Source organism: Venturia canescens, chromosome 8 (assembly GCF_019457755.1).
Source record: "Venturia canescens isolate UGA chromosome 8, ASM1945775v1, whole genome shotgun sequence".
Classification (NCBI taxonomy): domain Eukaryota; kingdom Metazoa; phylum Arthropoda; class Insecta; order Hymenoptera; family Ichneumonidae; genus Venturia; species Venturia canescens.
The window spans coordinates 20,732,059-20,748,008 of record NC_057428.1 but is presented as its reverse complement, the minus strand read 5'-3'; the positions used below and the strand labels follow the sequence as shown (position 1 = coordinate 20,748,008).

Sequence of the window (15,950 nt, the reverse complement as noted above, 5' to 3'; positions counted from 1 at the left end):
TTTTACTGACAGACCATTTTATTCGACCATAAAAGAAATATAATCCTTCGCGGAACATTCGGATTTTCTATTCTCATGGACATCGATCTCGATTTTCAGTGATTATTAAAAATCAGCGTCCCAGTCAGAAAAATCGTTCGGCGCCGGTTCGCGATCCGGTGAACACGGTTCGAAGTTTCTCGTATCCAAGTGATTCATAACCTGTAAAAACATGGTTCATTTATCTGCTCGAATATAGAGTGTGTCTACCGTGAAGCATAATGAAACAAAACAAACGTGCCTTTGGCTTCAGTGGCGACGTCCGTGACAAATTTCTCAGGGATTTCCAATCGAAAGATTTGAACCACCTGAAAACATTAAAAAATTTAAAAAACAAACCGTTTCCTGCCAACTGTTTATTGACAGAATCTGAGCTACTTGTGATTGTAAATTCCGTCGATTCCATCGCGAAGGTATCCCAAGCGTTCGGTCGGCTTGACTTTCAGCAATCGTCGGATGATATTCGCCGCCGAGTTTTTAAAGTACTCAGGAAACGTTCGGTCCTCCAAACCATTAACTATTTTGTTGTACAGCTTCAAATTGTCCTCGTCATAAAACGGTGGTCGTCCCGCTATCAGTTCGTGAATCACGATTCCAAACGACCAGTAATCAGCTGCTCTGTTATTGTGAGTGAAATTTACAAAAAAATAAAAAAAAAAAAATGCATTCGAATGTTCATTTTCTGCGCTCTCTTTCCATATTACCTGTCGTGATTCTCCGTCAATATTATCTCCGGAGCCATGTATTCGGGAGTTCCGGCAAAACTCGTCGTTTTGTACGGACCGATTCTCTTGCTTGAGCCGAAATCAGTCTGAAATTCAATTGAAAAAAGTGAAAAATCTTCGATTCAACGAAAATTGTGATTTAAACACGAAAATCAGTGAACTAAAATGTTGTGCAGTGGATATTATTGTCTCTCGAACCAGTTTGACGTAGCCTTTTTCATCGATCAAAACGTTGTCGGGTTTGAGGTCCCTGCAAACGATGTCTTTCGAGTGCAAGTAGTCCAGTGCCTCGAGAATGCAGGCGGACACGAATTTCGCAGTGTGATTATCGAATCTTCCGATTCTGTGCAACGCCGTTCTCAAATCCCCACCGAGACAGGCTTCCATCACGAAATAAACGTATTTGCTGTCCCTGAAGGTCCCGTACAGTCTGAAAAAAATTCGGCAGTGTCTCTTTTTTTTTAGAGGACTGCGGTTGAGTCGTAACGATAATTTTCGCTGGTGGACTCACTTGCATATAAAATCTGACTTGTAGCATGCCTGCATTATCGTTTTCTCGTTATAAATATGTTTCTGATAGCGAATCGACGTAATCATAGCTTTTTTTATTTTTTTTCGGGCGAAACTTTTGCCCGGATATTTTCTCGTGGTGACGAGCTCGACTCGCCCGTAGCTGCCCTTCCCGATGGTGCTCTCGACGACCAAATCCTCCAGCTTTATCTCCGGGTAGTCGCTGCTCCACTCGAGCTCCAGGGACCGCTTTCGGATCTCGTACTCGGCCATCCAATCTTTGTTCTTAATCGACTCGAGGCTACCGAGATAGTTGAGGAAGGAGCTGTCAAAAAGGCGGGGAATAAAAATCGGAAAAAAAAGCCACGTAAGTTGTCCAAATTTATCAATCGTTTTCGAGCCTCTTCGATGATTTTTTTCATGCAATTAAAGCCTGCTCATTACTTTCGATCTATTGCGAAACACTCGCAAGCCGGTGGCATCGCGATCGCGTTCGCTTGACGCAGATTTTCCTCCTCGTCGTAGAGAGCTTTCTCCCCAAAGTATTCCCCCTTCCCCAGCACCGCGAGCTCCGTCTCCCCACCCTCCTCCGTCGTTTTAGTTATTCTGACCTGTCCGCCGTTTATTATGTAAAATTTATCGCCGGGCTCGCCCTGCCGGAGAATGTAAGAGTTGGCTGGAAAAAATTCCTGAAAGCATCAAAATATATTTTAATAACGATTTTTCATTTTTTTTTTTTATATTTATTTATTTAATTTTAATATATTATTAAAATAATTATAAATATATTAATATTAAAATATATTAATATTAAAATAAAATAAATATAAATAAATATAAATAAAATATAAAATAAAAAAAATATAAAAAAAATAAAAATAATTAAAATATAAAATATATTTAATACTATTTTTCACAAAATTCGATAAATAAAAGCACTCTCACGATGTATATCAAATCCGATATTTTGGCGAGCACGTGCTCCGGCAAATCCTTCAACGCGGATATCCGTCTCAGCAGCTTTATATTGTGTGACAATTTGTCCTCTATTATTATTTTCATCCCAGCCAAAAAAGACCTTCGATCCAAAACCCAAACTTTGCCACCGTTTTCAACTAAAATTCAGAATATAATTATCATTTTCATATCCCCAATTTATTTAAATATAGTCGCAACGATACACAATAATTACCCTCAATCGAGCACAGCCTTTTGACGTTGTACAGAAGCGCGAGCTCACCGAACGCGACACCCCCTCCAAAACTCCCCTGTTTCTCCGCACCCTCGTAAACGTCGAATTTTCCTTCCTCCGAAACGTAAAGATGCTGACCTGACAAATAAATCGTCGGTCAATAATCAACTGTCATCTGGCTCGAAAAAATTCACTCTTTATCTCATCTTTGCTGACTCATCGCTACTTCAAAATCGTCATATCGACCCAACAATTTCGTTGTTTTTTCATAAAATATTTCCTTAAGGTTTGTTTAAGGCCTTACGCACACTCGCGATGCGCGGAAAAATCGAACATTTTTTTTATTAGATATTATTCAAGGACAACACGTCTGAAGAATATTCTCACGAAATTTCATAAACTATCGGAGCATTAGATTCGTAGCTGTGGGTTTTACAACCGACCGCCCGGTGCGCGCGGTCCTCTCATACTCGAATCTTTGAACCCGATTATCTCAGAATCGTTTTTTTTTTTTTTTTTTTTTTTAAATACCTTTGCGGACGACGCGATTACTAAAAAACTATTAATCCGATCCATGCGAAATTTACACCACTTATTTATAATAATAATAGCTAGGGCCTGGACGAAGGATTTCGTATTTTGTTGGAGAAAAAAAATGGTAACGAAAAAATCGAAAATTTGGCAGCTCAAAAGAATTTTTACAAATCCTTCGTCCAGGCCGAAGCTATTATTATTATAAATAAGTGATATAAATTTGGTATGCATCGGATTAAGGAAGTTGAGGCATTAGAATGAAAATATGATGTCATCGCTTTTAAACCGAGTGCATCTTATAAAGTGAAGTGTAAAAAAAATCAGTTAAATTTTCAGACAGTTTAGGAGCGTCGTTGCTGAGAAAAATCAATAACAATTTGAGCCAAATAACAACGACGCTGAAGTTTCCAACGTTGGAGTCCAACGAAATGAACGAAAAAAACGTTTTTAATTCACCAGTTTTCTGTTTCACGAATCGTTGGTGCAGCTTGAAACGCTACGAATTGCAAATTTGGCAGGGAACAAAATAAGAGAATTACTGGAATTATTGAAGAGTTTTTTTCGATCATTTCGTTGGACTCCAACGTTGGAAACTTCAGCGTCATAAATATAACATGTAATCTTATGGAAGTCAAGACACATTCAGTGATATCTCGGTTAAAAATGATGCTAAAAATATGAAATTTTTTGGGCAACATGAACGAGGCTTGCCGAATAATGTCAATTTTTTTTCAGATTTATTAGGAGATTTGCTGAGATTATATTAATAATAATCTGTTTCCCGTGCAGTTTTTTGAGGCTAGGATCGTCACCGTTCGTGTTTTCGACCGAGCTTTCACCAGTTTTTCGTCTTTTTTTCCCCAAATTTTCTTTAAAGTGTATGCAACATTGCCAAACTGTAAACTGGCATAACTTTTGAGAGGTACAGGTCGTAACTTTTGGATAAAAAAAATAACTGTACAGCCTCAACTTCCTTAATAGTTTTTAGTTATCATATGTCCCCGGCGCAACTGATGCTCAAACAAAGGTGCTACGGCAATACAGTCGGAGTTGCGCCATTTTTAGAAATTTTCTGACGAAAAAACATTGCACGAGTACACGAACATGTGCACTGATGAATGTCGTTCACAGTTTTTCAAAAAACGTTTATTTTCTTGTCGGGAAAAAAATTCAAGAAAATTCTCGCCCGCTGCAAGTGTTACTTAAAAAAAGTAAAAAAAAAAAAACAATCGAACAAATGGAATGATTCGTTTAGAAAAAAACAAGCGAATTCACAAAATTTGATGGTTTTTTTTTGTGAAAAAAAAACGAGCAAATTCATAAATTTTTATTGCTTTTTTTTTCTAAGAACAAAAAAAAGTGAATTCATGAAATTTAATGGTTTTTTTACGAAAAGAAATAATCGATGCAAAAATTGTATCATTTGTTTGAGAAATTTGATGGTTTGTTAAAAAAAAAAAAAAAAAAAAAAAAACGAATGAAAAATGTAGTAAAATGTCAAATGTCGTGAAATTAATATTTTTTTGTTTTAAAATTAAGGGTTCACCGATGTCGCCTTCGCGGATGAGCCTCGTCTTCGGTGGAATTTCCTGTGGATACATGGCCGAGATCATAGCTTCGATTTGTGAGATGTGAAGATTGCTCAAGAACTGGTTGCTGGTAATGGCATCTTTGATTCGACTTCGAGTGCTGTAATCGGAGGAGAGAGAAAAAGTGCGTTGAGCGAGCAGTCAAGCGAAGAGAGGACGGAGGGGTTGTTGGAGCTGGACAATTCGAGGGCATACTAACGCCTCGTCTTTCTCGTGATTGGAGAGCGCCTCCTTGGGGACGCTGGGAACGTCCCCTTCCCCGATTACCGCATCTTTCCTCCGGGGATTCGACAAGCGTCGATAAATTTGCTGCGAATTTTCGGACCTCGAGGCTCCGGTGATCTCGATGCTTTTACGACGATAGTAGATGCTCTGACAACACGGAAACTTCATTTTTTACTTGGATTCTTCGTTATCGAGGAGATTGGAACGGAATTTCAATGCCACCGTGCGAACTCCGATCGCCGAGTCAACTTTTCCTCTCGCAATAGTAACGCGACGTGAAAACTCTTGAGACACTCACATTTTTCACGCAACTTAACATATTCTCGTACGAAACTGATCGCTCACTCGAATCGTCGACGAATAATTAACCGGCTTCTCAACTCCCTCGTTGAATTCTTACTACGTTTGGCCATGCGCTCGCAACTACGCAATCGCTCGGACGACTGACAACCGCCACCATCACCGACTCTCTCGCGTTACTATTAAATCCTTTACTCCCGATACACGAGCGCTTATCTATCTCCGGATAAGGAAAAACCTTCCCGGCAGCAAATCTCCACTTATTGCGCGGCGCTGCCTCTCCCTCTATCTATGCATCGATAGTGAGTCGATCTCCACTCTCGCCACGACAAATCACACCCCGAATCCGTCAGTCTTCCCGAGCCTCCTCGGCTCCTCGCGGTGCTCCGAACTCTCTGGAACTTGCCAATCGACGTTGACATTTCCTCGTCAATTCTCCACTATTTTTGCTCGATTTTTCAAAAATTTTAACTCGTTGACGAATGGAAACAATGTGTTTGTGCATTTCGGTAGAATTTTCGTTACTTTTTCATGCCAAATACGTTGTTTTTCGATATTTTGCTTCTGAGCCTGCCTTGAAATTCAATTGTTCCGCTTGATCAAACGATTTGAACCGACTGGACGCTCCAACCTCGTCCTTGTCGCGATAATGTGACTTTGAAGATAAGTTTGTCATAGAAAAAAGACGAGAAATGCGAAATAACGGAGACGCGAGCTCTCTCTCTCTCTTTCTCGCTCCCCTAGTCAGAGTGACTTCGGTGTCGTTTCGTTCAAAGGGTTTTTTATCCGCGTATCGATATCTCTGAACAAACAGCGCTGAAGCCCGACGACAACGATTTTCACTCGGCGTACCGGTCTCTTTTTTCATCTTCTCCATTATCTTAAAACACGAGGCGCGAGAAAAATCGCGAGTAAATACGCGGATTTTTGCCACGCCGGAAGTTGACGTCAAGGTCAATGGAAAGGCGTTACGAATGGGGCGCTCGAACCGCTGCTCGGGTTATTTATAAAATTGTTTATTCGACGAACAATGTTACGTAACTTAAATAACAAGGATTTAATGCCAGCTTTCGAAATATATTTTTCAACGAATCGCTCTCCCTCGATCCCACACTCTTATTGCCCACTCCTCCGCTTAAATCCGCTCTCGATTTCCACGCTTTCAAAACTCCATGTCCCAGCCCGAAAATTCGTCCGGTGGGATCGTCCGGTCCGGTGGATATCTCTCGAAATTCCTCGTGTCCGTTTGCCCGCGAACCTGCACCGATTCGAGCCATTTAAAACTAATTGATATTCCGAAGTGTCTCATTAAGAGCCTCGTTTAGATAAATGTGACGTTTATTGAGGAATATTTTCTCACCGTTGGCACTATCGGCGCCGGTAAAGACAGTCGTTGCAGAGCCGCCCAATTGAAGGTTAAAAACCACCTGAAAATATATTCAAAGTTTCCTCGATCAATTCCGTCCCCGTGCGTTTCGAACGCTCGCCCCTTGAGATTCGATTTTCCAGGGATTGTCACGAGAGAATCGGAAAATTATTTCCCGAAGTCTCGAGTCGAAAACCATTTGACGATTTTATTCAGGAAAATCGTATCTTCAAAGCTTTTTTCAAACATTAAACGCTCCTCGAAATTCCTCCTCTGGATTCGAAGCTCCGCGAGGGCTCGCAAAGCTCGAAGGAAAGTCAGAAAGCGTGAAAAACTTTTTCACCGATTATTTCGATTTAAAACGGAGATGAACTAACTTGTGGTCCCTTATATCTTGGATCCCGCCTCTCTGATAGCCCAACCGCTCGGAAGGGCTGAGCCGGAGCAGTTTTTTAATGAGGTTATTGGCGTTTTTGTTGACGCTGCCCGGTATCCCGATCATTTCGACGCCTTTGAGTATTTTGTTGTAGGTCGTCATGTGATCGGCGCCCCGGAAGGGTGGTTTGCCGACGAGGAGCTCGTGAGTCAGTATTCCCAGGGCCCAGTAATCGACGGCTCTGTGGGTTCGTCGAAAAGTCGATTAATCGACGCGACAAATGGTTTTTCCATGCTTTTCTTCTTCAGAACGAGTTTCCCCACTGTTTTTCCTCACCTGTCGTGGCCCTTGTTGAGTATTATTTCGGGCGCAACGTACTCCGGGGTCCCGGCAAAAGTCCACGTCTTCGCGGGCCCGATTTTCTTGCTGAATCCAAAATCGACCTGAAATCGTACGTTCGAGTGAGTGAAAAATCCCATTTTTTCGCACCTCCCTCCCCTCCCTTCCCCTCCCTTTTTTTCCTCACCAGTTTGAGGTACCCTCGGGAATCCAGCATCAAATTTTCCGGCTTCAGGTCCCGGTAGACTATGTTGAGGGAGTGCAAATGGTCGAGAGCCTCGACTACGCAACCGACCATGAACTGGGCGGTGTGGTCGTCGAAGTACCGACGCCTTTGGAGCGTCGTCCACACGTCACCGCCGAGACAAACCTCCATCAAGAAATACACGTATTTGCTGTCCTTGTACGTCTGGTAAAGTCTGAATATCGAGAGAGAGAGAGAGCGAGAGAGAGAAAAAAAACAGGTTTCTGTTAATTGAACCAACGTTTTGGCCTGCTAATCGACTGAAGTCAATTTTGAACGTTTTTCTGGTCGATTCTCGGGCCATTTGGTCGGTGATTAATTTTCCTCGATCAGCCGACCAATCGACATTAATTTCGGAAGTATTTTAACTAATTTCGTCGAGCCATTTGGCCGAATTCCATTATCCTCGATAGGCTCATCTGCCACGAAATTTGAATGTATTTTCATCGGTTTTCCTTCGAGTTAACTTACTTGCAAATGAAGGGGGAATCGCACGCTTGCATGATGTATTTTTCGTTGAGCACGTGCTCCTGCTGCTGTTGATCGACCATCGTTTTCTTCTTGAGTTTTTTCAGAGCGAAGCTCTTCTCAGGGTCGGATCTGAGGGTGACGAGCTCGACCCTGCCGAAGCCACCGACTCCCAGAGTCCCTCTCGTCTCGAGATCGTAAAGCGTCAGGTCCGAGTACTCGTTCGTCCACAGCTTGGGGGTCAAGGATCTCTTCTGTTTCTCGTACTCCTCGAGCCAATCCTTGTTCTTTATTTCGTCGAGGCCACCCAAGTAGTTGAGGAAGGTTCTGTCCCGGGAAAATTGGTGGAAAATGTGATAAAAGTTGGGCTCGCTCTTCGTCCAGGGTGCGGACGGTTGAACTACGCTTTTCTACACTCACGTGCCGTCGAGCGTGAGACACTCGACTCCTGGAGCCAGGGCGATCGCGTTCGCCTGCCTCTTGTTGTCCTCCTTGTCGTAGAGCGCCTTCTCCCCGAAGTACTGACCCTTGCCGAGCACCACGAGCTCATCCTCGTCACCGCGCTCCGTGTCCTTCGTTATTCTCACGTTTCCTCCGCTGATTATGAAAAACTTGTCTCCGATCTCACCCTGACGAACGATTCGAGCGCCCGCCGGGAAAAACTCCTGCAAACGAAGCCACGCCGGTCTCTCGTGCACCTGTGACCCTCGCAAACCCTTTTTCTGTACTCACCACTCTAATCAGATCCGATATTTTGGCCAGAACGTGCTCCTTCGGCTCCGGAAGCTTTTTCAGCACCGAAACCTGACGCAGAAATCGAATGTTGCCCTCCATACGCTCCTGCGCGCTCCTCATCATCACCGTCAGGAATACCGACCGGTCCAGCACCCATACTTTGCCGCCCTTTTTCACTGCCATGGAAAAATCGTTTCAACATATTTTCCACCTAAATTTCATCTCGATCAAGCGTAAATCGAAGCGTCACGCTTCTCATTCGAAAAACAATTGGCTCCTTTTTGAGGCAAATTTTTCACGAGTTATTGACGTCAAATATCCTTTTTGAAGAGTCGCTATTGACGAATTTATCGCAAACTTTATCATTCACCTCTTATCGATCGAAGTCTCTTCGTGTTGTACAGCAATGCGAGCTCCCCGAAGGCGACACCGGGCCCGAAACTCCTCTGGAATTTGTTGCCCTCGTAAATGTCGAACTCCCCCTCGGCGGACACGTACAAGTGGGAACCTGGTGATAATTTTTGTCTGTTCTAGCATCATTTCGTTGGAGGACCCCCCCCGGGGACGAATTTACGTTTGAGCATTCAAATATTTCGTGGTATTCGAAATTTGTTATTTTTCTTAGCCAAAAACCTCTTTCAGACGTAACGAAACTTTATTGCAACGATAAAATTCCCTAGGTCGCCTCGACGAAGAACGTTTTTAACCAATGCTTCAAGATTTAATATAAATATTGTTTCCAGGGCCGGAGAATTGATCCGGAACGTTCGTTACCGATGTCGCCTTCCTTGATGACGAGCGTCGAGGGCGGAATCTGCTTGGGGTACATCGCCGAAACGAGGGCCTCGACCTGGACGTCTTCGAGGTTTCCAAGAAATTCATTCTCGTCGATCGCCCGTTTTATCAGTTCCCTCGAGCTGTTGGAAGAAGAGACGAAAGCATTGGAGCTCGATATCGACCCTATGGGAATGCCCTTGCAAAGAAAGCTTAACGTTTGTATATGAGATTTGGAAATCGTACTTGGAGTCTTTATCGTAGACCGGGGTCGGGGCCGAGGGCGGCGTCGGGGTTCGTCCGATGACTCCACCCCTCGGAATTTTCGGCTGCGAAAGATTCGACTCCGAGGATTCCGAACGTTCGAGCTTCCCATTCTCGCTTTTTTCGCCTCTCGATGTTCTCTCGCCATCGAGACTCGTCGAATAAGCTCGCGGCCCCGTTCCATTCGTCTTTGGTGGAGTTTGCCGTATCTGGGGACGATATTTGACGCTCGTTTCAACATGATCGTTATTTAATTCATTGAGTAATGAGGTTTTAACGATTCCGCTCACTTACGACGCTCCCATATTCACTGGCACGCTTGTAGCTCATCGCTACCGGCTCCCTCGAGTTCCCATTCTACATTCCAACGTCACACTATATCATTACCCGTACTTAATCGCGCTTCTTCCAACATTTTTTTATCCAAATTATTGTCTTACGCTCGTTATCCGCAGGCCTGTTATCCCCGGAGTGTCGTCGTTCCCTGGGACAGGGCTCAAGTTTATACTACCCCTCTGCCCCAGGATACTCGCCCTCGGAAAACACGAGAATCTCATCCTCTTGGCGTTGGCGATTCGAACTTCTTCGTCCTCGACATCTCTCCTATCAAAGAACCTCGTCGAGCCTGGAAATCGCACAATTTTCAATCATTTTTTCATTATTTATCAATCGTTCCGCCGTCAAGTACTAATTTTTACGATAAAAGTGTCGTTCGAACTCTTCTTACTGTACAAATTTGTACAATTCTCTCAATTCTCGGTGGATTTACACGCAAATCGTTCCAAAACCGCTATTAAGGAGGCTCTTTGTTGAAAAATGCATCAATGCGACGAAATTCGGAATTTCGGGCTGTGGCGACGGAGGTGAGGACTTTTGGGAAACTTTTACGATATTCTTTGCAAAGAAAAGAGTTTACGAAGCGGCATACGCGGACCTTTTTTCTACAAAAGTACACGACAGTCGGTTAATGAGGTCGGAACAGCGAAACTCGGTCGCCGATCGTTTACGAAGCTTGGAAAAAAGCTCGTGCTCGTAGATAAAAATATTGTCGCTTCGGGATCATAATGAGATGAAAAAGAAAGAGAATTGGAAGGCTCCGAAGCCTGCTGATAGGCAGGAGAGAAACACGGATACGGCGAGAGAGAGAGAGAGCGAGAGAGCGGCACGTGTTTTTGTTGGTAGAAAGAAGGGGCAAGGAAAGATTGCTCAATCGTTATACAAACCGGCGGTCACATGCTCGCAGCTCTCTTTGCCAACGCACGCCTAATGTTTGATGCACATAACTGCGACTGCTCGGCTTTTTTCTCCGCTTTTTGCCCGGCACTCGTGGCGATTAGCACGCTCAACACAAACACGAGAATAAAAAGGTGGAATCCCGCGGTGCGGGGCGTTAATGGGAGGCGGAATTGGTGCGAGATGACGAATCGAAAGGAGAAGGAACACGTGCGAAAATTTCTATTCGACGACCACCGAAATCAGCGGGAAACGAAGTCGCTCCTCCAGGTCCGAAAAATAACCTGAAGAAACTGAATAAAGTTTTGGTCGCGCATAAAAGTGTCGAGGAAAGCTCGCGGAGATTGGAACTCGGAGCCGGAATAAAAGCCCTAAGACGAAGATGGGAGCGACGATTCGGCGGGGAATCGGGAAGAATGTTTGTCGCCGTCGCCGCGGCCTCGCGCACGGCCCGCGAGCTACTCCGGTAGCCGGGAACGTGACGTCATACGGCGACTCTGATAAACGATATTGTTCGCAAACAGTGCACGCGCCTCACCTCGGCATTTTGTTCACATTCTAACAACGTATATACACGCCTGAAGGAGGCACTGGCTCAGTGCTTCGTTTCGTCTACTCGCTCGCTCCCGGAGAGTCAAGCCCGTGGCACTTTCAGCCGCCCGCGTTTGTTCGCTTTTATATTTTTATCGCCACCTCCAGATAGCCCGTTCAGCTTGGAGCAATTATTTTTTTTATCGGGGCCTACCTGCAAACAATTGAATTATTTTTAGCTCCGGGCATCCTTCGCTGTTGTTGCTTCTTGCGGCGAATCATTTTTTATTGCGATCCTCGGGTAGCTGTCCCGAATCGTGCTCTCTTCTCGCTTCGTTTTATAACCTTTTTCTCAGCACTTTCAGTCTCCAAATACACTCTCGTATCTCCAAGCCCCGGTTGATTAATCGGGCTCAGGCATTTCTCGTCTTGCTGCGATCTTTGACGTTTGAAAATAAACACGTGCCCGCAGCTCCAGGCCCGCGGACGCGGCTCCGTCGCCCTCCACTCGAAAGCCGAATTTTCGACTTCGTTTCCTCGGTGATAAGAAACTATTGCGGCGCGGCTTCCGCGTCCCGTCCAATCTCCTCTCGCCACATCGATTTCCTAACGTCGAGGGAATCACCCTCGCGAGCGAGCTCCTCGCTCAGCTGTCGATTATCTCGCGAGGGGGAATCCTCGGAAGAAACGAAACCCTAATTTTTATCGGATCCACGAATTCGCGACGATCCACGAGCCCCTCGTGGCCAGATTCTACGGAAATCGTCGAAATAACACTTTTTCGTTATCTTTCACCTGCAATAAAAGCCACGTGACCGCCGAAAAACTAAGGAGGAAAAAGATAAACTTTTTCGTCGCACCTCGTCAGCGTGATTCGGATGCGAGGAGCATTTTTTTTTCTCTCCCGTCTCTCTGCGGACCTGCCTCTTTATCTTGGCTCTTGTTGGCTCCATTTCGTCACTGCTTTTTTCTTTCCTCGAAATCTTCAGAGATTACGAATTTATGGATCGAAATTTGTGATTGAAAGATCGACCGAGAGTTGGAGGTTTTATTCTTACTTTTCTTACCGCATTTGTAATCGCTCTCTGCATACCGATGGAATCTCCGTTTAACTCGAATTCTGCGAAAAATCATTTTCAGTATCGCCGAGATCGCGGATTCATCAAGGACGAAAATATTCCAACGCTCATTCCGGGAACAACGCGGAACGCTCGCGAACACCACCGAGCTCCTAAGTGATGTAATTAAAAAAACGGAGAGAAATAAACGCGAACGAAAAAAAGCCACAACAGAAGAGAGAAAAATGCGGAGATAATCTCGATGGCGAAACGAATCGGCCTCACGTGAACGCGGGTTCGTCATCGCGGACGGTGCACTTCGCCAGGGAAGGGGAAGGTTCAATATGTCGAATGACCAAATTGGAGAACGGTCGATATTTCGAAATTTTAAAAGCTCTAATATCAGATTGGAGAAAAATAAGTTATTCGAAATTCTTATTTTACGATCGACTATTTAACAGGTTATTACGTGTTTGACCGAATATTACTTCTTTCAATTCGTATTTACTCGAAAATACATATTTCCATAGTTTCCTTTTCGAATGAAATTTTAACAGAGCACATACGAATGTCAAAAGTTCATATTTTCGAATTCAAAATGGAGATACGTCGTTTTATAGACAAACCAGAATTTTAGAGTAGCGAATAATCGAAAGTGAATTTTCCGAGCCTATGAAACTTGGATATGCGGAATAGCGATGGCTCGAAAAGGCGAAAGTCAAAATGTCTGAGTAAGTGAGTGAGCGAGACTCCCGCGTATTTTGAGCTCCGTTGCATTTCTTTATTTTGATCGATCGACTTTCTAACGTTTCGCCATTTGGACCGTTCGACTCTTTGCTCTTTCAGTATTTCAACCTCGGTAATATTTGATCTTTCGTTATGATTGCAGTAATTTGTGAATCGAATTTTTGGAAAAACGATATTTTAGTCGTCGTTCTGTGGGCGATTGTTACATTCTATTTTCGATGTAAACGTCCTTCGAACCTATTTATTTTCGACATTCAAAATGTATATTGTCATTCGAAGTTAGACATTTTTAATTATTCTAACATTTTATCCCCATCCGTCCCTCGATGACAGCTGCATCGCGATCGACTATTTTATCGTTTAGATTATCTTACGACTTTCATTTCCGCAGATCGATTACATCGATCGGATCATGGAGATTGTAGTGTTTTTCTCTTTGACGCCTTTCGCCAAGTCACTCACTCTCTTTTCTCTCTTTTCATACGCGTTTAATGAAACAGCAAAATTTGAAATTTTTTTCCACTCGAACTACAACCATTCGATTCTACAACTTTGATTTTCACTTTTTGAATTAAACTTTCGAGCTAATTCGAGTGCTCGAGAAAATCGCACCTTAAACAGGACTCGCTTATTCTCTCTCTCTCTCTCTCTCCCTGCCTCTCGCACTCCAGACAAAAGAAGCACGAAATCTTATCACGACGATAACGCTACGACGACACATAAAAACGATTCTATAAAACGGTGCGCAATGTCAACAAGCTTAATGTACAGTTATACCATAACTTTATTCGCCTTATCGCGAACAGAAGACGATCGAGAAAAATCTCCCGTGCATGCCACTTCGAAATAACATTTGTTCCCATTGAAAATCTACGAAATTCCTCGCTCGATTGCTCCAAATTGATGAATTCGAACTGTCGACGCTCGTCGACAGTTCGAATCGAGCGAATTTTTTTTCAACGAATTATTCTCGACGTATATTCACGAATGGACATTTACGAGTGAAAATCATTCAATTCGTACGACAAAGCTTACAGTGAATAATTATTTTCAAAATTTCACCAAATTTACTTTTGATGAAATTCATTTTGAAAATTGACACATAAAAAGAAAAACTTTTGAAATCGTTCGACGCGTTGGTGAAATAAACAAAAGTGAAAATAAAGATTAATTTTCGGAATTCCAGAAATTCAATTGAGAAAATAATATAAATTTGGAATAATTGGAATTGAAAATAATAAGTTTTTTTTTTTTAATCGGTACAAAAGTATTTCGCTGCTTTTACAGATCGACGTTTACGTGACGAATTTCTTCCTCGAGTTTCGAAAACTTGGTGTCATCGAAGCACACCTGTCAAAAAGGAAAATGTCTCATAGAAATATTTATTTTCTTTAAGCGTCGATTTACTCAGGTGTAATTCCCCCCCCCCCCCCTTTATTCGCAATTCCGAATCGAAGTAGATAAAAAAAACATCGAAAATATTGTAAAGCTACGAATATTTTCGTCCAACTCCGAATCCAGTGCGACGTTTTCGTTACCAGCAAAGGGAGGAAAAAAGTTGTTTTGAAGCTCTTTTGAGCATTAAAACTGAAGCTTCTTATTTATAATTGGCCATTGGCGGGTTTTGACGCACTTCTGAATCCTCATTATCTCGCACGTTGACATAATAAAAATAAATTTAGGGGGGAGGCTCAGCCGAAAATGGATCGCGTTATAGTCGCCTTTAAAAATATATGCTAATTATATTCACGCTCGATCGCTCGGCTTTACGATGCACTCGAGTATGCACCGGTGCAAGCATCTCCCATATTTGCACGCGCGATTAATATCACTTTTATCAGAATTTCTCTTTCTCTTTTTTCTCTTTCCCTTGACACTTTCTCTCTCTCTCTCTCTCTCTCTCTCGGTAGGAGAGAAAACAACGATAATCGAGGGCAAATGGAATTCCTCGTTATCCGCTTCGACTCTATTAGAAACTCTCGAAATCGTGTGTCCGATTTCAGGTGTTCTACACCAAAAGCATCGCCACTATTTACTCACCTCATCGTTGGCTCACGTGACGAGGTCACGCTGAAAAATACGCTCCTTTTTCCCTCTTTTTTGCCACACGAAATTTCAGGATCGCTAATTCTTACGTGTCCTTGAAAATGATCGAAAAAGGCTTGACTCGGTTGTTAAAAAGTGTTGAAAGTTGAGAAAAGCCGCGACGAGCTGGCACTTTTTTGCCGGTTTCGGCCCCGTGCACCGATCGATCCCCGGATTTTAGAGAATGTAAAGAAAAAAAAAGAAATTTTCAAATCACCGAATTCGGCGCTGTTTCCTGAATATTTTTTACGAAAATTTGCAACTTTTTTTTTCTTCCAATTCTTCTGAATTCCGACGAGAGTCCTCAGTCACCTTTTTTTACCAGTCCACGACACGAGGATCGAAATTATTTTTCAAATATTGAAAAAAAAAAAAACTTGTTTTTCTCCCCCTTTTTCACGATAATTCGCGGAGATTTTGAGAAAATGCTCGTCCTATCGCCCAGCCGGCTCTAACGCCACTAGTCCGCGCTCTCCACTCTCAAAAAACAAAACTCCGAGGCTCGCGCGCGCGAGACGGAGAAACTCATGCACGCAGTGATACCGACACTTGGCAATGTGCGTGCGTTTCGCTTTTAACGAATGTGCTGTGCACTCGCGTTCGTGTTGACGCGCGC

The 15,950-nt window shown here is 43.3% G+C and overlaps 2 protein-coding genes across 5 annotated transcripts; both read right to left on the bottom strand.

Moving 5' to 3' along the window:
* Positions 1 to 5,371, bottom strand: LOC122414476 (cGMP-dependent protein kinase, isozyme 1-like). 2 transcript variants are annotated; one of them, XM_043425773.1, is made up of 11 exons: positions 4,789 to 5,370; positions 4,547 to 4,689; positions 2,467 to 2,604; positions 2,220 to 2,389; positions 1,719 to 1,963; positions 1,276 to 1,599; positions 963 to 1,194; positions 744 to 850; positions 418 to 657; positions 281 to 347; positions 1 to 201 (listed from the first exon to the last, which is right to left on the bottom strand). In XM_043425773.1, exons 1-11 carry the CDS (start codon positions 4,980 to 4,982, stop codon positions 106 to 108), a joined length of 1,956 nt encoding a protein of 651 aa, XP_043281708.1. In that variant the 5' UTR covers positions 4,983 to 5,370; the 3' UTR covers positions 1 to 105. The 2 variants fall into 2 exon arrangements, 1 of the variants encoding a protein (XP_043281708.1); XR_006261768.1 differs by having other exon boundaries at positions 184 to 201; positions 415 to 657; positions 4,789 to 5,371.
* Positions 5,372 to 6,114: 743 nt separating this feature from the next.
* On the bottom strand, positions 6,115 to 15,801 carry LOC122414919 (cGMP-dependent protein kinase, isozyme 1-like). 3 transcript variants are annotated; one of them, XM_043426591.1, is made up of 15 exons: positions 15,647 to 15,780; positions 15,290 to 15,389; positions 10,121 to 10,305; positions 9,975 to 10,037; positions 9,663 to 9,889; positions 9,417 to 9,559; positions 9,013 to 9,150; positions 8,640 to 8,818; positions 8,328 to 8,572; positions 7,911 to 8,234; positions 7,383 to 7,614; positions 7,193 to 7,299; positions 6,858 to 7,097; positions 6,475 to 6,541; positions 6,115 to 6,372 (listed from the first exon to the last, which is right to left on the bottom strand). In XM_043426591.1, the coding sequence occupies exons 3-15, from the start codon at positions 10,235 to 10,237 to the stop codon at positions 6,277 to 6,279; spliced, it is 2,178 nt and encodes a 725-aa protein (XP_043282526.1). In that variant the 5' UTR covers positions 10,238 to 10,305; positions 15,290 to 15,389; positions 15,647 to 15,780; the 3' UTR covers positions 6,115 to 6,276. The 3 variants fall into 3 exon arrangements, with proteins under 3 accessions (XP_043282526.1, XP_043282525.1, XP_043282527.1); XM_043426590.1 differs by having other exon boundaries at positions 15,290 to 15,801; XM_043426592.1 differs by lacking the exons at positions 15,290 to 15,389; positions 15,647 to 15,780 and adding an exon at positions 11,659 to 11,676.
* Positions 15,802 to 15,950: the final 149 nt, after the last annotated feature.

Coding starts and splice junctions, on each gene's coding strand:
- LOC122414476 (XM_043425773.1), bottom strand. CDS start 4,982: ATGAAGTTTCCGTGTTGTCAGAGCATCTACTATCGTCGTAAAAGCATC. Junction 2,390..2,466: donor AAGGCTGTGCTCGATTGAGG/GTAATTATTGTG, acceptor TCTGAATTTTAG/TTGAAAACGGTGGCAAAGTT. Junction 658..743: donor TTGACGGAGAATCACGACAG/GTAATATGGAAA, acceptor TCACAATAACAG/AGCAGCTGATTACTGGTCGT.
- LOC122414919 (XM_043426590.1), bottom strand. CDS start 10,237: ATGAGATTCTCGTGTTTTCCGAGGGCGAGTATCCTGGGGCAGAGGGGT. Junction 9,151..9,416: donor CATCAAGGAAGGCGACATCG/GTAACGAACGTT, acceptor AATTATCACCAG/GTTCCCACTTGTACGTGTCC. Junction 6,542..6,857: donor CAAGATATAAGGGACCACAA/GTTAGTTCATCT, acceptor ATATATTTTCAG/GTGGTTTTTAACCTTCAATT.